Source organism: Bubalus kerabau, chromosome 4 (assembly GCF_029407905.1).
Source record: "Bubalus kerabau isolate K-KA32 ecotype Philippines breed swamp buffalo chromosome 4, PCC_UOA_SB_1v2, whole genome shotgun sequence".
In the NCBI taxonomy this organism is placed as follows: Eukaryota; Metazoa; Chordata; class Mammalia; order Artiodactyla; family Bovidae; genus Bubalus; species Bubalus kerabau.
In genome coordinates, this window is record NC_073627.1 from 139897326 (window position 1) to 139922414 (window position 25089).

Here is a 25089-nt window from a genome sequence, read left to right on the forward strand (position 1 = left end):
GAAGATCCCCTAGAGAAGGGAATGGCAACCCACTCCAGAATTCTTGCCTGGAGAATCCCACAGACAGAGGAGCCTGGCTGGCTACACTGCCCAAAGAAGGTGCATAGAAACCATGGTTCCCTGTCTCTTTCTTGCCTTTAATTCCTGGGAAGGTCAAAAATTATGATTGTACAACAGTGCGAATGTACTTAATGCCAATGAACTGTGTACTTTCAAATAGTTAAAATGTTAAAATTCATGTTATGTATATTTTACCACAATAAGAATAATTTACTGATGGAGCAGAGAGGAAACGGATTTATTCTGGGACTGCAAAATGAGAGATTTTACAAAATGCTTCATGCCTTACACATGTAAATGATGGTTTTATGGTTCAAAAAAAATCTTCCGAGTCAGTAAATGCCTTCAGCATATTCATAACCCTGCCTTTGTGTGCCAAGTGTCTTCAAGCATTACCATTAAAGGACCTTTTGTATTTCATTATTTGTTTACAGTCTATTTCCTTCCTCCTTGAAGACAGTGTCTGGCATGCTAGGGTTGAATAAGTGTTTTATGTATAATAAATGAATGACCACATTAGCAATGTGAATCCTCAGCAGAGAGAATTTTCTGTCCATGCATGCTGAAGTAACCCATCTCCACTTGTCACTTTTTTTTGTTTAAATTGAAGTATAGTTGATTTACAGTGTTGTGTTAGCTTCAAGTGTACAGCAGTAATTCAGTTAAAAAAACATATACATGTATATTTATTGTTTTTCACATTCTTTTCCATCTTTGGGTTATTGTAAAATATTGAATATAGTCCCCTGTGCTAGACAGTAGGTCCTTGTTTGTTATCTATTTTATGTGTAGTAGTGTGTAATGTTAATCCCTAATTCCTACTGATTTATCCCTCCTTCCTACCTTTCCCCTTTGGTAAACATAAATTTGTGAGTCTGTTTCTGTTTTTGTAAATAAGTTCATTTGCATCATTTTTTAGACTCCGCATGTATATTTGGGATTTCCTGGTGACTCAGACCATAAAGAATCTACCCGCAGTGCTGGAGGCCCAGGTTTGATCCCTGGGTCAGGAAGATCCCCTGGAGAAGGGAATGGCTACCCACTCCAGTATTCTTGCCTGGAGCATCCTGTGGGCAGAGAAACCTGGCAGGCTACAGTCTATGGTGTTGTAAAGAGTCAGATGCAGTTGATCGACTAATACCATTTTTAAGTAATGTCATATATTTATCTTTTTCTGACTTACTTCACTTAGCATGATCTCTGGGTCTGCCCATGTTGCTACAAGTGGCTTTATTTCATTCTTTATTATGGCTGAGTAATATTCCACTGTGTATATAAACCACATCATCTTTATCCATTCCTTTGTTGATAGACACTTAGGTTGCTTCCATGTCTTGGCTGTTCTGAATAGTGTGGCAGTGAATGTGAGGGTACATTGTCACTCTTTCCCTAATAACTTTTAGCCCTTAATGAAATGACTTTTTTCATATCCCTGTGTGTTCACATGTTTGTTTTTCTCTTCCCATTAAAAAATGAGACCAAGTATGACAAGGATGTTATAGTTCTTGCTCTCCTAAGCATCTTTTTGTTGAATGAGTAAATGAATCTCCAAACTTGGATTGAATTTTTGGAAATAGCAATACTCGTTCAGAATCAGTTTTGGAGCCCCAAACAAGAAAGAAGAACAATGTCATTGGAGAGACACAATACAAAGTAAAAACAATCGAGAAATTGGAGTAAAAATTCTGATTTTTCACACGTGGCTGAAACTGGTTTCAAGGTACTTTCCAACAAAAATATTCAGTAATACTTGAGCAATGCCTTTATTGTTGAATTCTGTGTCACTTTGAGATGGATACTTCGTAATGTTCCTTTGATTAGTTCAGTTCAGTTGCTCAGTCATGTCCGACTCTCTGCAACCCCATGGACTGCAGCACGCCAGGCTTCCCTGTCCATCACCAGCTCCTGGAGCTTGCTCAAACTCATGTCCATCGAGTTGGTGATGCCATCCAACCATCTCATCCTCTGTCATCCCCTTCTCCTCCTGCCTTCAATCTTTCCCAGCATCAGGGTCTTTTCCAAGGAGTCCGATCTTTGCATCAGGTTGCTAAAGTATTGGAGTTTCAGATTCAGTATCAGTCCTTCCAATGTGTATTCAGCACTGATTTCCTTTAGGATTGACTGGTTGGATCTCCTTGCAGTTCAAGGGACTCTCAAGAGTTTTTTTTAAATATAAATTTATTTATTTTAATTGGAGGCTAATTACTTTACAATATTCTATTGGTTTTGTCATACATCAACATGATCTCAAGAGTCTTCTGCAACACTACAGTTCAAAAGTTTCAATACTTCAGCGCTCAGCTTTCTTTATAGTCCAATTCTCACATCCATACATGACTACTGGAAAGCCATAGCTCTGACTAGACGGACCTATGTCAGCAAAGTAATATCTCTGCTTTTTAATATGCTGTCTAGGTTGGTCATAGCTTTTCTTCCAAGGAGCAAACATCTTTTAATTTCATGGGTGCAATCACCATTTGCAGTGATTTTGGAGCCCAGAAAAATAAAGTCTGTCACTGTTTCCCCATCTGTTTGCCATGAAGTGACAGGACCGGATGCCATGATCTTAGTTTTCTGAATGTTGAGTTTTAAGCCAACTTTTTCACTCTCCTCTTTTACTTTCATCAAGAGGCTCTAGTTCTTCTTTGCTTTCTGCCGAAAGGATGGTGTCATCTGCATATCTGAGGTTATTGCTATTTCTCCTGGCAGTCTTGATTCCAGTTTGTGCTTCATCCAGCCCAGCATTTCTCATGATATTCTCTGCATAGAAGTTAAATAAGCAGGGTGACAATATACAGCCTTGACATACTGCTTGCCCAATTTGGAACCAGTCCGTTGTTCCATGTCCATTTCTAACTGTTGCTTCTTGACCTGCATACAGATTTCTCAGGAGGCAGCTAAGGTGGTCTGGTATTCCCATCTCTTGAAGAATTTTCCAGAGTTTGTTGTGATCCACACAGTCAAAGGCTTAGCCTTAGTCAATAAAGCAGAAGTATATGTTTTTCTGGAACTCTCTTCCTTTTTCAGTGATCCAATGAATGCTGGTAATTTGATCTCTGGTTCCTCTGCCTTTTCTAAATCCAATTTGAACATCTGGAAGTTCACGGTTCACATACTGTTGAAGGCTGGCTTGGAGAATTTTGAGCATTATTTAGCCTAGCATGTGAGATGAGTGCAATTGTGCAGTAGTTTGAACATTCTTTGGCGTTGCCTTTCTTTGGGATTGGAATGAAAACTGACCTTTTCCAGTCCTGTGGCCACTGCTGAGTTTTCCAAATTTGCTGGCATGTTGAGTGCAGCACTTTGACAGCATCATCTTTCAGGATTTGAAATAGCTCAACTGGAATTCTTCACCTGCACTAGCTTTGTTCATAGCTTTTTGTTCCTTTGATAAGTTTACATTTTTTAATGTTTTTTAGAAATTGCAGTGAAATGTATATACAGTGAAATACACTCATCTTAGGTACAATTCAAGGAATTTAAACAAATTGAGTGCACAACATGTGCCTAATGCTCCAGTCAAGATACAGAGCACTCCCCATGCTCCAAAAAGTTCCATCACCTTCTTCTGTGCAATTCCCACTTTCAAAAAAACACCAAAACTCTGCTAATTTAGGTCACCATGGACTGATTAGTCTTTCTGCCCTTCAGCTTTATGTAAATGGAACTATGCATGTCTGTTTCATTTAGTTTCTTTCATTCTGCATAATGCTTTTTAGGTTCACCCATGATGTTGTGTATAGCTGTAGTTCATTTTGTTTTATCATGTCCCATGTTGCTAATTATTTTCTGCCATATGCTCTCCTTGAGTGCTTTTACCCAGCTCTGTCATCCTCTGAGATCATCATATATATCATATTTTATATTAGAGTGTAATCTTTGTAATAACTCTTGTTCTCCACTCTACCATGGTATCTAAACTAGTGCTTAATAAATATTTATTGAATGGTTGTATGTAGAGTGGGTGAAGAGCCAAGTAAGGGACATGTCCTGTGGGAGCCAGAAAGTGGGCAGTGGCCAGAGATGCGTTTGGACAGGTGAGGCAAAATGGAGCAGGTTATGATGGAATCTTGGCTGATGGAAATTATCTGAGAAACCAGCTTAAGTAAGTGACTTTGACAATGGAATTAGGGACTCTCTGATATTTGTAAATTGGAGGGGACAGTTTTATTCTGGATTGGGTCAGCCCCAGGAAAATAGAAATGACTCTTTTTCCCAAACAGATCAACCTTTCGCATAGAATCACTTTTTTTTTTTTTTTTGGCTGCACTGTGGCTTGTAGGATCTTAGTTCCCCGATCAGGGATTGAACCCAGGCCTCTTCAGTGAAAGCGTGGAGTCCTAACCACTGTACTGCCAAGGAAGTCCCTGCATAGACTCACTTTTGAAGTTCCCCATGGTTGCCAGAAGCTTACTTTTTGAGATTGTCATTTCACCTAAAATAAAAGCGAGATTGTCATTTCACCTAATCCTTTGGACTTACCATCTCTCCACCATTCCCTTCATTTTTTAATTTAAGACAGCAGCTGAGATTCCAATGGGTTCACATGACTCATTGATTATGGCTGCTTGTTGATAATGCTTTCAATAGGCCAGTAGCATACTGTATTTAGCTGTAATTATCTTGCTTTAGGTGTTGGCATTAATTGGAAATTCATGTTCTTGCTGTATCACAACTCTGGTTTGTGATGTGGAAATGAGCAAATGTACTCTTGGACTATTACCATATCTCTTGGATTTATAAGCAGCTGAATTTATAAAATCCTCAGCATATATGATGAAAACTCCAGAAACAGTGTTCTGCCAGTACCCAATGCCATGGAATGTGAGCGTTCACTTTGTAGAATTAAGCATGGTGATCTTGAGCCTTTAGAGGGAGTTGTACACATACCACAGTTGTAGAGAAGACTTTGTTGTTGTTAAGTCACTAAGTCGTGTCCTACTCTTTGCGATTGCATGGACTGTAGCCTGCCAGGCTCTTCTGTCCCCGGCATTTTTCAGGCAAGAGTACTAGAGTGGGTTGCCATTTCCTAGAGAAGACTTAGGTTTAAAAGAACAAAAAAAAGTTTTCAAAAATGACAGGCTTGAGAAGCATAATTCTACGATGGATAGCTGTGCAAAAACACTGTTTACAAAAGTATTGGTAAGTTCCCCTCCGAAAGTGAACCCAGTCTGTGGTAAAACATCTTGGGTTTATAGGACATAAAGAGATGAAAACTGCTTGGAAGAGACTCAAGTCTTGTTTCCATGTCTTGGCTATTGTAAGTATAGTAAATATCCTATAATAAACTATAATGGAAAGGAACACACATCAGATCCGATCAAATCAATCGCTTAGTTTTGTCCGACTCTTTGCGACCCCATGAACTGCAGCACGCCAGGCCTCCCTGTCCATCACCAACTCCCGGAGTTCACTCAGACTCACATCCATTGAGTCAGTGATGCCATCCAGCCACCTCATCCTCTGTCATCCGATTCTCCTCCTGCCCCCAATCCCTCCCAGCATCGGAGTCTTTTCCAATGAGTCAACTCTTCGCATGAGGTGACCAAAGTACTGGAGTTTCAGCTTTAGCATCATTCCTTCCAAAGAAATCCCAGGGCTGATCTCCTTCAGAATGAACTGGTTGGATCTCCTTGCAGTCCAAGGGACTCTCAAGAGTCTTCTCCAACACTACAGTTCAAAAGCATCAATTCTTCAGCGCTCAGCCTTCTTCACAGTCCAACTCTCACATACATACATGACCACAGGAAAAACCATAGCCTTGACTAGACGAACCTTTGTTGGTAAAGTAATGTCTCTGCTTTTGAATATGCTATCTAGGTTGGTCATAACTTTCCTTCCAAGGAGTAAGCGTCTTTTAATTTCATGGCTGCAGTCACCATCTGCAGTGATTCTGGAGCCCAGAAAAATAAAGTCTGCCACTGTTTCCACTGTTTCCCCATCTATTTCCCATGAAGTGATGGGGCCGGATGCCATGATCTTCGTTTTCTGAATGTTGAGCTTTAAGCCAACTTTTTCACTCTCCACTTTCACTTTCATCAAGAGGCTTTTGAGTTCCTCTTCACTTTCTGCCATAAGGGTGGTGTCATCTGCATATCTGAGGTTATTGATATTTCTCCAAGCACTCTTTTTTTTTTTTTTAATTTTATTTTTTATTTTTAAACTTTACATAACTGTATTAGTTTTGCCAAATATCAAAATGAATCCGCCACAGGTATACATGTGTTCCCCATCCTGAACCCTCCTCCCTCCTCCCTCCCCATTCCATCCCTCTGGGTCGTCCCAGTGCACCAGCCCCAAGCATCCAGTATCGTGCATCGAACCTGGACTGGCAACTCGTTTCATACATGATATTTTACATGTTTCAATGCCATTCTCCCAAATCTTACCGCCCTCTCCCTCTCCAACAGAGTCCATAAGACTGTTCTATACATCAGTGTCTCTTTTGCTGTCTCGTACACAGGGTTATTGTTACCATCTTTCTAAATTCCATATATATGCGTTAGTATACTGTAGTGGTGTTTTTCTTTCTGGCTTACTTCACTCTGTATAATAGGCTCCAGTTTCATCCACCTCATTAGAACTGATTCAAATGTATTCTTTTTAATGGCTGAGTAATACTCCATTGTGTATATGTACCACAGCTTTCTTATCCATTCATCTGCTGATGGACATCTAGGTTGCTTCCATGTCCTGGCTATTATGAACAGTGCTGTGATGAACATTGGGGTACACGTGTCTCTTTCCCTTCTGGTTTCCTCAGTGTGTATGCCCAGCAGTGGGATTGCTGGATCATAAGGCAGGTCTATTTCCAGTTTTTTAAGGAATCTCCACACTGTTCTCCATAGTGGCTGTACTAGTTTGCATTCCCACCAACAGTGTAAGAGGGTTCCCTTTTCTCCACACCCTCTCCAGCATTTATTACTTCCAGCTTGTGCTTCTTCCAGCCCAGCATTTCTCATGATGTACTCTGCATATAAGTTAAATAAACAGGGTGACAATATACAGCCTTGACGAACTCCTTTTCCTATTTGGAACCAGTCTTGTTCCATGTCCAGTTCTAACTGTTGCTTCCTGACCTGCATACAGATTTCTCAAGAGGCAGATCAGGTGGTCTGGTATTCCCATCTCTTTCAGAATTTTACACAGTTGATTGTGATCCACACAGTCAAAGGCTTTGGCATAGTCAATAAAGCAGAAATAGATGCTTTTCTGGAACTCGCTTGCTTTTTCCATGATCCAGCAGATGTTGGCAATTTGATCTCTGGTTCCTCTGCCTTTTCTAAAACCAGCTTGAATATCAGGAAGTTCACGGTTCACGTATTGCTGAAGCCTGGCTTGGAGAATTTTGAGCATTACTTTACTAGCATGTGAGATGAGTGCAATTGTGCAGTAGTTTGAGCATTCTTTGGCATTGCCTTTCTTTGGGATTGGAATGAAAACTGACCTTTTCCAGTCCTGTGGCCACTGCTGAGTTTTCCAAATTTGCTGGCATATTGAGTGCAGCACTTTCACAGCATCATCTTTCAGGATTTGGAATAGCTCAACTGGCATTCCATCACTTCCACTAGCTTTGTTCGTAGTGATGCTTTCTAAGGTCCACTGGACTTCACATTCCAGGATATCTGACTCTAGGTCAGTGATCACACCATCGTGATTATCTGGGTCGTGAAGATCTTTTTTGTACAGTTCAAGAACTGTGTATTCTTGCCATCTCTTCTTATTATCTTCTGTTTCTGTTAGGTCCATACCATTTCTGTCCTTTATTGAGCCCATCTTTGCATGAAATGTTCCCTTGGTATCTCTGATTTTCTTGAAGAGATCCCTAGTCTTTCCCATTCTGTTGTTTTCTTCTATTTCTTTGCATTGATTGCTGAAGAAGGCTTTCTTATCTCTTCTTACTATTCTTTGGAACTCTGCATTCATGGAAAGAAACACACATATACATATATAAATGTATACATAACTACATCACTTTATTGTACACCAGAAATTAACACATTATAAACCAACTACACTTAAAAAAATTTTTTTTTAAATTTCATGCATCTGCTAATAGAACTCTTCTATAATTTGTTCTATACAAAATCATCCAACACTGGACACAAACTATTTTGGATATATTAGGGAGCTGAATTTACCTTCTTGAAGCGTAGAGTTATTAATATTTTCTCAAATTTTAAACTGTCAGCATTCAAAAGTGTTAAGGATTTTCCTATTTTTAACTGGTTAGAATGGGGTATTATGCTGTGGACTGGTTATAGATTTGCATCAAAGCCCATGATTGACAAAAAAATATCTGAACAGGGAGCACCACTCCTAATTAAAGATACCAGTCCACGGCATAATATCCTATGCTGTTTCTGACTTCACATAGTTTGATAATCTCTAGGTCCATCCATTGCTGCTTTATGGCTGAGTAGTAGTCTGTTCTGTGTATGAACCACATTTTCCTTATCCATTCATTTGTCGATGGAGATTTAGGTTGTTTCCGTGTCTTGGCTATTATAAGTAGTGCTGCTGTGAACATTGGAGTGCATGTGTGTTTTCTTTGTCCAGAAACAGTATGCCTGAAGTTTCCATTATAGCTTGCATGTGCTCACTGTGTGTTTATGGCTCCTTTATGCATCTGGCCTGCTGACAAGGTTTACTTAGGATAACCACCCTGATGCCTCATGGTTATAGGGAATGAGCAAAATTATTTCAGTGAATTACCTGTATTAGGTATTCAGTAAATATTCATTATCCAGTATCTATTTATAGATAGATTAAATTATATACTCCCTTTATAAGATAGAGGGTGGGAAAACATCCATAGGAATATGTGTATTGATTGGAATTTTTAGAAGAAAGTTAAAGACTTTACTTAAAGCCTTGTTAAGCAAATATATAAAATCTTTTTATGTAGAGGAGTACTGGAGCATTGCCAAGAATTGTTTAAAATGTTGTTTTGTTTCAGTTTGTTTTTAGGTATAAATATATATAAGGTTTGATACACACACACAGACACACACAGACACACACACACACACACACACACAGAGTTTGCTACTCTGATTTAAAATTGTTCCAGAATATTGGTTATTATCCTGGGAGAGAGGGGCGTGGGGGTGGGATAGAAAGCAAGAAGGAAAGAATATATATAAATTGCTTTAAAATATCTATTTTAGTAGTATAAGGTAGCTCACAGAATGTATATAAATGGATGAAAATTCATGTTCATTCATGCAAAAGCATTTATTGAATGACTGGAAGGGATTAAGGTGTTAAGAGACTGAGCTGTCTTCCATCTTGTTATTTATTTATTTGGTCTTTTCTCCAAAGGAGAAGTGATGAGGCGTGGTTCTAAGTGAATTTTAAATCCTTTAGTTATCAAGACAGTGCAGCTCTGAAATAAATCTAGATTTTTACTGTATAATAAATGAAAACTTTCATGTTGTCTGCTAGAGGTCTCCTGGATTCCATGCCCACACCCAAACCATGGGCTTCGCTGGTGGCTCAGACGGTAAAGAATCTGCCTGCAATGCAGGAGCCCCAGGTTATGAGGATGTATATCGCTAATATCTGTGTGTCGTCCCAGGTAACGTACTTAGTTCTGTCTTCTCTTCTACCCTGACAGGTTGGTACAGAGGATACACCCTCCAAAATAAATCCAAAAAGGTATGGCTTATGGTTCGGCGTTCTCCTTGGAAATCTACTGTCTGCCAGTCTTGTGTTGTCTTATCTGATCCCATTATCTGCTGTCTGCGGGCCAAGTTTGCTTTCTCTTTGACGGCTGTTCTGTAGATTCAAAAGCAAATTGTCTGACCTCACTGTTCAGGTAAAAGAATCCAAGTCCCATGGCTGTATTTCCCACCAGCCAACTCAAGGATAAAAGCTGGAGGTGAATTTGACACCCCAGGTAGGGCCTCTGCAGGCTTTCTGATCGCTTGACCTGAGCGATGTGGTTGTCTAGAGATGTTGCTTTGTATCAGAGGAGGGGGGACTTCTCTGTTTATCCTTTAGTTCCAGTGCTGAAATCCCAGAACCACAGGGTCTCCCCATTTCCACATGACTCTTTCCTTTTTTATAAAACGGAAAACCAGAGTAGTAGGTTTTTATTGGCGGGGGGCCACACCGTTGGCATGTGGGATCTTAGTTCCCTGACCAGGGGTCGACTCTGTGCCTCTTGCATTGGGAGTGCAGAGTCTTAACCACTGGACCACCAGGAAAGTCCTCAGAGTCCTAGTTTTCTAACTGTAAAACTCACACGAAATCAACAGAGTGGGTTAGAACCAACATCTTTTTACAACTCAAACTGAAAAATAGAAAGAAAATGGAATGCCATGGTAAGTCATGTTTCAGGAAGCTTTTGTGTTAGGTGTATATTTTACAGTATTTTGTGTATTTTTAATTATGTGTATTTAATTATGTGTATTTTAATTTGTAATTTTATGACAGTCGTGCTGGGTTGCTGTCCCATCATGGGCAAAGAATTTGAAAAACACTGACGCTCGTGGGTTCCTTTCCCCAGTGCCAAAGCTGCTAATAGTCAAGCTAAAGAAAACCTGTGAGTTAGGTTAATACCCTCTCGGTTTATTTCAGGTCAGGTCAGCACTTTTTCTGTGACACTGCAGACTGGCACCGCATAGCCTGTCAGCACTTTCTTTTGAAAAGAACAGTGTTGATGGGGCCGTGCTATTTCACAGTTAGCTCCCATCCAAAGGGTGAATGAGGAGGGGCGAGAGGAACATTTCAGAATTGATCAAGAACTCAATAAAAAGAGAAAACACAAACTCACAGGTTTTACTTGCCAAATAGAGCACAAGACAAAAGAGATGCTAGCACATAAGTCTCGGGAAGGCTGTGGGTGGGGAGATTGGGACTGGCATACACACACTGCTATGTGTAAAATAGATAACGAATGAGAACCTACTGGAGAGCACAAGGAACTCTACTCAGGGCTCTGTAGTAACCAGAATGGTAAGGAAATCCATAAAAGAGGGGATACATGTGAACATATCACTGGTTCACTCTGCTATACATCAGAAACTAACACACCATTGTAAAGCAACGAAGCTCCAATAAAAATTAATTAAAAAAAGGTGTGGGCCCAGAAAAACACCTTTCTAGAAGGTATAGGCTGTTTAAAACCATGACTGTCCTAGTTAAGCTTTCTACATTGTTGATGCTCAAACAGCAGTCAGTATTCGCACATGTGTATGTACGCACACACAGTTTATTAACTCTGACAACTTAATAATCTACCAAAATAAAGGAGTGTTTGCTTTTAATGTGGTTATCCACTCCCACAGTTTTAGTCCTTTTATCCCTCCCTAAAATCCTGATGCTGAATTTTTATACCCACAGTTAGTTGCTTGTGCCTCTGGCTCTTCATTTTCTACTTAAATGTAGTGAAAATAATGATAAATTATTTGATTAAAGGAGTAAACTTGCTGACTTTAGTTTCCCTGGGCCTTCATATAAGAACCCAGGACAGCAGATGTTCTGGTGTGAAAGAGAGCATGTTAGGACCAGAGCAAAAGCCTTTCCTCTAGTATACTTGTTAACAAGGGAACCTAGTTTATAGCCACTTCTGCTTCTTGGTTTTGGTTGAACCCTATCCATGTTTATTTTACTTACAATTATGGAAGTGGTAGTTATTTTTCAGGCTTCCCTGTGGCTCAGTGATAAAGAATCCACCTGCCAATGCAGGAGGTGCAGGAGACTCAGGTTCAATCCCTGGGTCAGGAAGATCCCCTGGAGGAGGGTCTGGCAACCCACTCCAGTATTCTTGCCTGGAGAATCTCATGAACAGAGGAGCCTGGTGGGTTACAGTCCGTGGGGTCACAAAAAGTTGGACATGACTGAGCATTAACATGGGTTATTTTTCAAAGCAGGATTAAAGTGAATAATTTTGAAGTTCTAAATTTCAAGAGCAGCAATACTTAAGTCAATTAATCACCAATCCTTTTTTTTTTTTTTTTAAGTAATTTTAAAACATAAAAAGCCACTCTCGGATAAGATCATATGAACTTTTAAGACCAAACAGAATTTTATATTTTTAACTGATGCAGGTGAATTCTGCTGAAACAAGGTCCCAGACCACAGTTTTCCCTTTCTTTGTCTGCAGTCTGTAAGACTCTTTGGAGCATCTCTGAGGCATCTTATGATGTCCTAATACACCAGAATCCATCTGTTGTCTGCTTTGGAAAGTTGGTGGAGTGCTTCACTAGGATCTAAATGACAAAGTCTCGTGTTTTTCAATTTTTTGTATTCATATTCTTAAAACCCATTTAAGCTTCCAGTCTCACTCTTGAGAAGAATTATTTCAGTAAGAGCTTTTCTCAGTTCTTGATTATTAAACTTTGTACTTCAGCGAAATAATAAGACAAAGGCCATGCATTTACTTGTTGACTTATAAGTTGAAATATCTTTCTGGTAGATCTAAGCAAAACAGAATTCAGTCAGCTGTTATGAATTATGCTCAACTTTGACCCCCTTCGTGAAGAATCCAGCCTAGTAGAAATGCTGTCCTAATTCTGTCTCCTTTTGTCAGTCTTTAGGGGAAGAGCTGTTTGAAAAGCCTATTGTTTCAGTGGAAATTTCTGGTGTTATTTACAAGCAGACTTAATGGGTTAGAATGGTGATAAAACAAGCTAGTGGTTTTGCAAATGGAAGCCAAGAGATTTGCAGAAACTGGTTATTGATCCTGGCAGGATTGGGGAAGTAAGGATAAGGGTAATATCTACAAAATCATTAGTTGTTGTTCTTTTTTTTTTTTTTTTTTTTTTTTTAACTCGAGTGGATAGGTTGCCCTGAGAAAGCAAGAACAAAATGGAGAGAGGCTGGAAATCAGAAACATATTACCTAGGTTTATTCTGGCTTTCTGTGTGTCAGAATGGCATAGGAAAATGCCTACAGGGACTTCCCTGGTGGTCGAGTGGTTAAGACTTCTTCTCCCAATGCAGGGGACACAGGTTCCATCCCTGGTCAGGAAACTAAGGTCCCACATGCCGTGGGGCTTCTAAGCCCCTGTGCTGCAACAAAAGACTCGGAGTGCTGCAACCCAGACCAAATGCAGCCAAAATAAATCACTAAACAAATATTAAAAAAAAAAAAAAGAATAAGTCTATAGTGTCAGATTTACAAGAACAATTAAATGGCTGCAAGTGGACAAATGCTACCATGGAACAATGATGCCTACAAGTAACAGTGGAAATGCAACAAAATAGATAACTCTTAATGTGAAAATCATCATGTCTGCCTGCACAGTACAAATTACCTGCTATGATTGCTGCTTGCGGTAGTGTTAGTCGCTCAGTCATGTCCAACTCTTTGCGACCCCATTGACTGTAGCCCACCAAGCTCCTCTGTCCATGGGATTCTCCAGGCAAGAATATTGGAGTGGGGTGCCATCCCTTTCCCCCAGGGGATCTTCCTGACCCAGGGATCCAACCCAGGGCGCCATTACAAAATAAGCCACTTAATTTTGAATTTCTCCCTGTTATTCGGAGAGCAGTCATCAGGTTTTAGGTGTATGAAACAGTTAATCAGTCCTTTATGTTCTTGATTTGAAAAATCTTCTGCAAGGATACTCCTTGGGACCAACAGTTTCACATCTCATTTAAACCTGCAAATATGGCTCCTGATTAACTGCTACTTTGAATGGTTCATTGTTATTCAGTGCACCACCTTTTTATGAGTTCTGGACAGCTTTATTTTATTGTTGAACAGTATACTTGACAGGAAATTAATATTTTAATTCTTTTATTTATTTATTTTACTGTAGACCATTTTTAAAGTCTCTATTGAATTTGGTACAATATTGCTTCAGTTTTATGTTTCAATTTTTTGGCCACAAGGCATGTGGGATCTTAGCTCCCCCACCAGGGATTGAACTCACACTCCCGCCTTGAAAGGTGAAGTCTTAATAGCTGACCTCCAGGGAAGTCCCTTAACTCTTTTAAAATGTACAGTTGAGGGGTATTAAGTATAGTGATATTGTTGTGAAACCATCACTAGAACTTTTTCATTATCCCAAACTGAAACTCTATAAGCATTTAATATAAGCTTCCCCTTCTTCCCTCCTCCCAGTCCTTGTAACCCCAGTTCTCTTCTGTCTCTATGAATCTGACTACTCTAGGACCTTCATACAAGTGAGGTCAGGCAGTATTTGTCCTTTTGTGTCTGGCTTATTCCACTCAGCATCCTGCCCTCAAGGTGAGCACTGGGCAGGCAAGTCTGGTTCTCCACAAAGATAGGGGTCAACAAAACATTTACATCCACCTAGCAGAAGGAAGTTGCACCCAAGGTTCCTTCGGCATCCTAAAGACTGACTTGGAGCTTCAGAAACCCATTAATCAAACCCAAAGAAATTACACACACATTGCATTTTTGTTAGTGTCTAACTCTGTGATCAGTTTTCCAAAATCGGTCTGAATCCTGTCCTTGTCATGAAAGAGATCGGTGTTACCTTGTCTCTGTGTGTGTTCTGGGTCTTTGTCAGTAACAAGATTGGGATTATGCTTTCTCACTCATGTACCCTATGCCTGCCCCTTTCTCAAAGTGAGGAGCGGCAGGTATCTTTATGTGTTTTTTTGGTTCTTCCTGCCTGGAGGGAAAGGATGGCCATTCCGCTTCTGACTCAGGCAGTGGCAGGATCTACCTTGTCATCACCAATGCTGGGGGCAGCATAGTCTCAAATTTTCTTGCTGTTTTCCTGTTTTATTGGCAGAGGATTAAAAGGGAGAAAGGAGAGAATTGCTCAGATAAACGTAGCACACAAAACTAGATGCGCAACCAACCCTGGTGGAAATGCACTAGTTTTTCTGGCTCTGAACGAATAAGGATCACTGAGTACACAGGCGTCTCTGACCTGGGTCCCCAGGGCGTGACCTGCCTCTCTCCCACCTTTGTGGTCAGCTACCCCTGACATGCCATGTCCACATGGCTGCAGTTTTAACAGGCTCAGGGCTACAAGCAAATTGAGCCAATGGTGCTTGTTAAACAGCTTCTTCTATTAGGTTGGCCTAAAAGTTCACTTAGGTTTTTCCATAAGATGGCATAAAAACCCAAATGAACTTTTCTGGTTAGTCCCGTACCTCTCCTTGTCTGGCCTGAAAAGTACGTAAAGTAGGGACCAGTGGTGCCTTTCTGAATGCCAGTGTTTCTGCTTATTGATGAGCACATCATACAGTTGAACAGCAGGAGCTTTTGGTTTTAAGAAAACTCACATCCGTGGCTTGCTTCCTGAGGGTGAGATCTAGTCTATGGTTTTGCAGATTGCTCCTGACCAGTTTCCAGGGTTTCTTTTAGGTCTTTCTAGGCATAGTTTTCCCACAGGCAGTGTCTTAATACCGACATCAAATTGCCTCTTAGGGATTTAGAATGGAGAGCAGTTTGAGACTGGAAAAGGCTAAAAATAACCAAGCCTAATTGATTCCATGCATTTTGTTTAAGTGAAAGTGCTGAGAGGAATGGGTCTAGAAAATCACCATAATTTTCTGGACCACTAAGTACATAGCCCTCCATCTACTAATTACTTGAAACTCTTTAAGAGAAGCACCTCCTGTTGTGTAGAATCTGGAGGCATTTTAGGATCTATAAATGCTCTGAGCTGACCCTGGGCATGTTTGCCTGTTCATTTACGAAGTGTTTATCTTAAGCTCTCTGAACCCCAGGATTCAGTTGTATGTTTTCAGTGTTTCAGCCCTGCTTTCGTTCAGGTAGCCAGCCTCTGTAATTGACGCCCTACGACCTTGATTGCAAACTGCAGGTGTTGCCCTGGTGTCCTTGCCCCTCCCCTCCTTGACTTGCCACTGTTTGTGCTCTGTATTGTGAGCTGAGGGGTTTTTGATATTTTTCTTAATTGGAGGATAATTGTTTTACACTGTTGTATTATTTTCTGCTGTATAACGAGATGCATCAGCTATATGTGTGCGTATATCCCTTCCCTCTTGAACTTCCCTCCCACCCTGCTCCCCATCCTACCCTTCTAGGTCCTCAAGAGAACCAAGCTGAGTTCCCTGTGCTTTACAATAGTTCCCACTAGATATCACATGAGAGTGTATATGTCTTAATGCTACTCTGCCAGTCCACTCCCCACCATGTTGCTCCATCTGTGTCTCTATTCCTGCCCCGCAAATAGGTTCATCTGTACCATTTTTCTAGATTGCACGTATATGCATTAATACATGTATTTGTTTTTCTGACTAACTTCACTCTGTTTGACAGACACTAGGTCCACCCACATCACTGCAAATGACCCAAACTTTTCCTTTTTATGGCTAAGTAATATTCCACTGTACATAGTATACCACATCTTCTTTATCCATTCATCTGTCGATGAACATCTAGGTTGCTTCCACGTCCTGTCTATATTGTAAATAGTGCTCCTGTGAACATTGGAGTATGTATGTCTCTTTGAATTATGTTTTCCTCAGTATATTGGACTGGGATTTTTATGGCCGCATAACTCAAGTTCTTCTCTCCGCAGGGTATTTTCCCTGAAACGTACATCCATTTGAAAGAGGCCACTGTGGAAGACCGTGGGTAAGTTCTAACATAGGAAAATGCCTAACAGGTGAGGTAAAGGTACAATATCATTATAGGTTTTATGAAATTGAAAGGTATCATTTTGTGCATTATTTGTCTCAGGTCATCAATTCCACTTGTTGGATGAAAGGGAGATGGGATTTTTTTCCTGACATCATTCCTTCTGCCTTCTCTTTGGATATTTTTTCCTCCCTTGCATCCTTCCCTGGGACAGTGGAGGCAGATAATGAATGAACATAGAGGGCCTGTATCTTCCTCTTGTACCAACTGCTCACTAATGCATGCCTTTGTGTGTGTGTGCACGCATGCATGCACACACACATGAACATTTGGTACTCTTTAGCCAATAAGACTTGAGAATCTTCTCTTTGGGAACCTTGGGGGATGACAGGTGACCAAGCTACAACCTGCGCTATTTATCTCTGTACCTTGGACACATCAGCACACCTGGGGCTTTCCCCCTGCAAATCAGAGAAAACAAATCTGGCCCCACATTGGCCCTGAACTTTTTTGTTTATTTTTTCCTTTCTTGGCTGTACCGCATGGTGTGTGATGTGGGATCTCAGTTCTCCAAACAGGGATCAAACCAGCAACCCCTGGTTTGAGTGGAAGCCCAGAGTCTTAACCACTGGACCACCAGGGAAGTCCCTGGTTGTGAACTTGATGTAAAATTGTATGAACTAACTAGTATGTGTGATTGTGCTCTGCAGAGAAAATTCACTTCATTGACGGTGAGTCGTGGGCAGGAGCATCAGGAGGGAATAAAGAAAGCTTGGAGCAGGAATTCCAGGGCTGTTAGAAAGGAGCGGGTCACAGAGGCGTACTAGCTCACAGCCACAGAGAACAGCTTCCCCCTAAATTCCGCACCGTCATTTTATAGATGAGAGATGGAGATGTGCCCAAATTCACACAATCGGGACTCAAAACCATGTGTCCTGCCCCTACTGGAGAACTACCCCCTGCCTTTTTTTTTTTTAATTAAAAAAAAAGAAAAGAAAAGCAGAAGCAAGTTTTATTTATTTTAATTTTGGTTACACTCCGGGACATGTAGAATCTTAGTTCCCTGATCAGGGATCGAATCCACACCCCTTGCTTTAAATGACAGATTCTTAACCACTGGACCACAAGCAAGTCTCTGGAAAATCTTTCTGATGGTCTGTTCCTGGGCAGCCTCCAGGATCACTAGCCGTGGCCACATTGGAGGAAAGGCAGAGTTTGGGGCATGTTCCCAATAACTAGGGTTGCCAGGTAAAATGCAGAATGTCAAATTTCAAATTCAGGTAAAAAGTAATTTTTATTTACATTCATATCCCATGTGTTTCCTGAGACATACTTAGAGTTAAAAATTAATCTATCTGAAATCCAAACCTAATGGGGCATCTTGTATTCTTATAGATGTCTGGAAATTCCACCAGTAATCCCTATTCATTAGATTGCTTTCACTCTTTCCTTTTGCTAATCATAAAAATACCAGACAGGATTTATGTGCATGAATGTCACGTCTGCCTTGTATTAAAAGTCCACTGTGAGTAAGTGAGGATTTGGGTATATGTACGTTTTCTGTGCAGGTAGCCAGCAGATGAGAAGCAAACCAAGCACTGTTGGAAAAGAGAGCCCCACTTCCATCCCACAGCAGGCCCTGTGTGAGGTTACAAGCCCCAGGACCTTGTGCCATGAACACCCCTCCACTTGCCCACCTTCACTAATAAAATGGCAACTTGGCAGAACCAGCAAAAGGACTCAGTTTGGGCTTCCATCCCTGGGAATTGCTGAAGCTAGGCTTACGTGGTATAGTAAGTCCCCTACATATGAACAAGTTGCATTCCAGGAGCGTGTTTGTAAGTCCAACAGAGTTAGCCTAGGTACCCAACTAACACCATCAGCTATATAGTACTGTACTGTCATAGGTTTATAGTACTTTTCACACAAATAATACATAAAAAGCAAACAAAAAACATTTTTAATCTCACAATACAGTACCTTGAAAAGTACAGTAGTCCAGTACAATAGCTGGCATACAGCTGCTGGCATTGAGTGAACAGATAAGAAGAGTTACTGACTGGAGGAGGGAGAGGAGGAGGGAGAAGGTAGAGATGAAAGATCAGCAGCAGCAGGAGACAGAGAGCAAACTGTGATTTCAGTCACACCTGATGTTAATGGCACAGGTTCTGGTTCCTTTCTGGAACCAGATGCACATTAGCATCTTTGAACGTTCGCAACATGAAGGTTTGTGTGTAGGGGACTTACTGTACTCGAGGTTCCTGCTGCTGCTGCATCGCTTCAGTTGTGTCTGACTCTGTGCAACCCCATAGACAGCAGCCCACCAGGCTCCGATGTCCCTGGGATACTCCAAGCAAGAACACTGGAGTGGGTTGCCATTTCCTTCTCCAATGCATGAAAGTAAAACGTGAAAGTGAAGTTGCTCAGTCGTGTCCGACTGTTCACGACCCCATGGACTGCAGCCTACCAGGCTCCTCCGTCCATGGGATTTTCCAGGCAAGAGTACTGGAGTGGGGTGCCATTAGAAAGATTCAAAATGGGGAAGCAGAGGGATTTCCCTGGCAGTCCCATGAATATTCATTGGAAGGACTGAGGCTGATGCTCCAATACTTTGGCCACCTGATGGAAAGAGTCAACTTATTGGAAAAGACCCTGATGCTGGGAAAGATCGAGGGCAGGAGGAGAAGGGGACAACAGAGGATGAGATGGTTGGATGGCATCATTGACTCAATGGACGTGAGTTTGAGCAAACTCTGGGAGATAGTGAAGCACAGGGAAGCCTGGTGTGCTGCAGTCCATGGGGTCACAAAGAGTCAAACATGAATGAGTGACTGAACAGCAACAACCAGTGGTTAGGATTTGTCACTTTCACTGCTAGGGCCCAGGTTCAGTCCCTGGTCCGGGAGCTCAGATCCCCCAAGCTATGGAGTGTAGCCAAAAAAAAAGAACAACAAAAAATACCAGAAAAAAAGCAAAACGGAAGAAAAAAAAAAAATGAGAAAGTAGAGGCTGGACTCCATATCCATTCCACTGTAGACACAATTCATTTTGAGAATCATGGTGTGTTAAGCTCTTTCTCTTTTCTTGAATGCTAGATGTGATAAAAATTGCCAGAGCTCCCCTAAATGGACAAGTTTTGCTTGGTTTCAAGACCAACCAAACCCATCCCCATCTTTGAGTTCTAAGGATCATGACGTCCATCAGGAAAATCACCGATGATCCCCCCAGAGTAAAGGGAGCCTGTATCTGTTCTTTTTAGGCAGAACGAGACCGTGATTCCTGGGGAGCTCCCCCTGGTGCAAGAGCTTACCTCCACACTGCGGGAATGGGCTGTCATCTGGCGCAAGCTGTACGTGGTGAGTTATGCCCAGGCTTGGAGCTGGTGGCACTATTCTTGGGCCCTCAGCCCATCTGTTCTGCTACAAGAGGTCAGCCATTCCTTAGCTCTGTATGTGGAGTGAGTGCATCTTACATGGACAGTACAATGGCTGATAACCTGCAGACTTCCATTTTCCTGGAGGAGGGCGGCTGAGGATACGGGTGGTGGAGGAAGTGCCCATAAGACATTAGGCTAGCAGACATGCTGCTTGTAATGTTATGAGGGTGACAACTGCAAATCCATCATCCTTTCTAAGTGCTGGGAACTATTCATCGTCACAGCAGTCCTAGTCCTATAAAGTAGATGTAATTATCATCGCCAGTTGATCATTGGAGGGCTTCCTTGGTGGCTCAGACAGTAAAGAATCTGCCCACAGTGCAGGAGACCCGGGTTCAATCGCTGGGTCAGGAAGATCCCCTGGAGATGAGAATGTCTCCAATATTCTTGCCTGGAGAATTCTATGGACAGAGGAGCCTGGTGGGCTCCCGTCCATGCGGTCCCCTAGAGTTGGACATGACTGAGCAACTAAAAATATCAGTGGAGAGATTGGAGGACGTGCTCTTAGCCTTTCCATCTAACCCAGTGAATAAGCATTTGGCACTTGCCAGTGCTCAGCCACGTTGAGGGCTCCCATGAGGGTGGCTTTCCCTGCTGTATCCAGTGTGCCTTAGCGATGCTTACATGTGGGTCATGGTAATCCATGCTCTAAAGAGTCTTCTTTTTGAGGCCAACTCGTAGTACTGTTGATCACAATAATGGCTTGACGTCAGGATGCTAACAGGCCAGGTCAGTGGGAAATGACACAGAAACCAGCACACTCACTCATAAACCATCCTCCCAAGTTGGGTGTGTGGGTTTGTAATCAAGACAAGGTAAGTCTACATATTCAGTGTTCCCATTTCATTTAGTTGATGTTTTCCATCTTGTTTTTGCTGTAGTTTTTCTTTCTCAAGCCTTTATCAAGCATAGTAGAAAAGCTTTTGCATACATATATAGTATGGATAATATATATATTTTAGAAAATTATGAATTTTTGCCTAGCTAAAAAAATTTGACATATTTGCTGTCTTTAAAGACAAGTAAATTTAGCACTTAATATTTATCAGGCTGGGGACATCCCTGGGGGTCCAGTGGCTAAGACTTCACACACTCAATGCAGGGGGCCTGGGTTCAATCCCTGGTCAGGGAACTAGGTCCCACAAGCTGCAACTAACAGTTTGAATGCCATAACTAAAGATTCCACATGCAAGTCAGTATATTAGAAAAAATATTTATCAAGCTAGCACCTGGGGCAGCCATCTTGCAGGAGACCAAGAACTCTAGTCTCGTGGCAGCAAGGGTGCACCCATGTCCACTTGAGGATGCTCTTTGCTCAACACTGAAATGCGCAGACACTGTTTCCTAAAGTTTCCTCTTTCCTGTAGGCTTCATGGGTAAGCGTCACTAAGTTTTGCCTTCTGTAGGCATTTTCCAGACTTCCGTGGCTAAGAATTCTCAGCAGTGTATATTCCCTTATGTGTGAATGACATCAGTGAAGTAATGGACTAAGCTCAGTGCCTGGGAGGCAGTCTCTCTCTCTTTTTTTTTTTTTTTAATGTGGCTATGCTCATCTTGGTTTTTGTTCAGTCATGTGTGTATTCTACATTTTAACTCTCAAAAGGCAGTCTTACTAAGTTATTGAGAGCACCTCACTCTAGACCCTCAGTACTAAAAGCAGGAATCAAACTCAGCCTAACTTCTAAGAGTTAGTGTGAGATATTTCATCTCCCAGGGCAGTGGTTGTATAGGATGGACATGCAGTAGAAATCACCAGCCCCTTCTATGGAAAAGCACGTGATTTTTCTCTGCCAGCACATCCTTCAAGTCCCCATTTAAGTCATTTTTTTTCTTCACAATGTGTCTTCTAAACCCATCAATCCATAATGTTTCCTCCTGGACCGGGAGCACTTACTGCCAAGTCGATCTGGCCCCTGGGGCACGCTGCCTTTGTAATGCAAGTGATCTTTTGATCTCTTTATGTTTCACCCAGGAGAGAGCTGACCTATAAGTCCTTAAATCACAAGCTAGGAGAGGAGAGAGATGCTGTTTTAAGCCCTTTGATCCCCATCGATCATCTCGTCTTTCTATTGAAAACACTCTCTCATGCCAGTTAATTGATTGGTTAGTGGAGGATGTAACGAGGTTGATGGATGAGTTAGTTTTTTAACCAATTCTTTCTGGAAATTGGTGAGTGGTGATACGGGTTAGCTAGTAAGTACTGGGAAATGAGATTTTTATAGCTATAATATACAAACATGGGATGAACTAGACATTTCTGCTTGCTGAAAGACAACTCTCATGCTTGAGTTCATTGTCTGTCTAGTCCATGTCCACAGGTAATTGTGCTGAGTCTGCTATTGACCAGAAATGAGAAGTAAGTGAGGCAGAGAGGAAGATACATGGTTCATGTATTTGGGCTTCCAGATCTCTTAAGCTCTGGTTGAGGAACTTCCTGTGTGGAAATTCCACTATTTAATAGCAGAATTGGGGTTCTAAGTTTAAAAAAAATCCACCCCCTTCTTGGAGACTGGCACATTTCCCATCTTAATTTGACTCTCATAAGATAATTTTTTATTTGTGAATTTTTTTGATGACTTATAGCTGCAGTTGCTTGACTAAAAGGCACTCAGTTTGGGAATCTTCATCAGTTGATAAGGCTGAGAATTTGTTCCTGCTTTTGGTAACAAGGCTCACCCATTCAGAGATGATCCATTTCATATGGAAATCTTGGCTTTCTCCATTTTTTCCCCCCATCCCTTCCTAAAACATTGACAGTTCACTTCAGGCAGAATTTCTGAAATGCTTTCTCAAGAATTTGGGAGTTTGGGATGGACATGTACACACTGCTCTTTTAAAAATGGATAACCAACACCTACTGTGTAGCACAGGGAACTCTGCTCCATGTTACGTGGCAGCCTGGATGGGAGGGGAGTTTGGGGGAGAATGGATACATGTATATGTGTGGCTGAGTCCCTTTACTGTCCATCTAAAACTATTACAACATTGTTAATTGTCTATATCCTAATATAAAATAAAAATTTTTTTAAATCTTTTATGTCAAAGTAGCAAGCCTCAAATAGCAAGCCTTCACTGGGAAAAAAGGAAAAGGAACCCAAATTTATAGCTTTCAGTCCAGTCCCCCCACACACTCTGAGACACACAAGTGTGCTCACATCCACATGTGCACGTTCATGACATATACACACCCCTACACTTTTATCCGTGTGTGTTTTCTGATTCTATGTCAGTTCCTTCAGTCTGTGTAAAGATAAATACAGATTTTACTAAAACACATCAGTACTTCTATCTTTCATGCATTTTCTCCCACTGATTATGAAACTAGGCATTCTCTCTGGTGTCTATAAGAACATCTTAGAACCTCTGCATTTCTCTGTAACACATGTCTTAGTTCTCTTCTTTTCAGCCTCAGTTCATGAGAAAATTAGGAGGTAGATATAGTGTCTTAAGTGAGAGGAAAATGCAATCTATTAACCAGATTAAGGTCAGCCATGTAATTATTCTAGAAAGGAAAGATGTTTGTATAATTCTGGTTTCTTCTTAACATGCAGACTGTAAGCTTGTGAAATTACCATAAATACGTTTTAGTGTGGGGGGATGGCCGTGCTAGGGAAAGGGGAACCCATTCATTCAGACTAGAAAGAAGTGGTAATTCCCACTCTTTCCCTCTTTTCTCTTTGTTGTATTAATATTATTTATTGATTTTTCTTTTAATTATCTTCCTTGTGTGCTTTGGCGAAGAAGAAAGCTGTAGGGGACAGATGGGGATTCGAAATTAGGAGGCCTGCTTTCTCATCCTGGCTCTTCTGTAACTGACCCTGGTTTTAGAGCTTGAAGTCCCCATGTGTCTGCTGAATTTGGGGCCCTCTGTAAAAATGATGTAGAATGGGCCTTGCTGACTCCATAGAGTCATAAGGGTATAAAAAGAGGGTGGCTGTGAAATATTGTGCAGACAAACCATCGAGGACCCTGCAAACGTGAGCATGACCGTTTTTGTTAAGATTTTTTTTTTTTTTTTCACTGTGGACCATTTTTAAAGCTTTTATTGAATTTGTCACAATATTGTTTCTGTGTTTTATGTTTTGATTTTTTGGCTGCCAGTCATGTGGGATCTTAGCTCCTTGACCAGGGAGCAAACCCACACCCCCTGCATTGGAAGGCCCAGTGTTAACCTCTGGACCATGAGGGAAGTTCCAGACATGAGCGTATTGATGTTTTAGCTGGAAGTAGCTGCCGTCCTGGGTGTCCTCCCGTGGGGACAACCTGGCTTGGCATTCCTTTGATCCAACTTGGAGACCCTGAAGCTCCCTTCTGCGCCCCACCTCCCCGCCCAAATGAAGGCCACTTCCTTTGGCTTGTGTTGTCCTCTTAGGTGGTGTGGCCTTGCGCTCTCAGTAACCAGGCTACGTGTCTCTCCCCATAGAATTGTGAACCTCCTTAGCTTAGGTTCCAGTCCCGAGGCAGAGATCTTTCCAGAAAGGAAAGGGGGAGCATGCCAGTGCATCATGCAAATTTACCGCAGTTTCTGGTGTGCTTTGCCTGCACTGCTGATCCTCAGCGGGAGCCCGTGTGCTGGGTGTGTTTTCAGCGCTTGAACAGGGAAGGAGGGAGCATGGTGAAGGAGGAAGTGGTTGCCTGGTAAAATGGCAACAGTGGGGCAGACAGAGAGTGGTTTCTTAAATTCTGACTTGCTGGGAATTCCCTGGTGGTCCAGTGGGTAGGACTCCACACTTTCACTGTTGCAAGCCTGGGTTCAATCCCTGGTCAGAGAACTATGATCCCATAAGCTGCATGACGTGGCCAGGAAAAAAAAAGTTCTGACTTGCTCCCTTTGTTGTTTGGTTGCTAAGTCATGTCTGACTCTTAACGCAGCTCCATGGACTGTAGCCCCCCAGGCTCTTCTGTCCATGGGATTTCCCAGCAAGAATACTGGAGCGGGTTGCCGTTTCCTGCTCCCTTACTTGGTATATATACTTTTACTATATTCAGAAAAAATAACAAACCTGATAATACAAACAAATGCAAACAAAAAGAACAGATTCTGAGAGCAGAGATTT

The 25089-nt window shown here is 41.6% G+C and overlaps 1 protein-coding gene across 4 annotated transcripts in view; it reads left to right on the forward strand.

The window, feature by feature from the left end:
• Positions 1–25089, forward strand: part of DOCK5 (dedicator of cytokinesis 5) — a 278035-nt gene that overhangs the window by 90283 nt on the left and 162663 nt on the right. For all 4 annotated transcript variants that reach the window (XM_055578761.1, XM_055578762.1, XM_055578763.1 and 1 more), the window contains exons 3-5: positions 9680–9720; positions 16538–16593; positions 19856–19952. In XM_055578761.1, coding sequence (XP_055434736.1) covers positions 9680–9720; positions 16538–16593; positions 19856–19952 — 194 coding nt within the window. The remainder of the gene's footprint in view (positions 1–9679; positions 9721–16537; positions 16594–19855; positions 19953–25089) is intronic.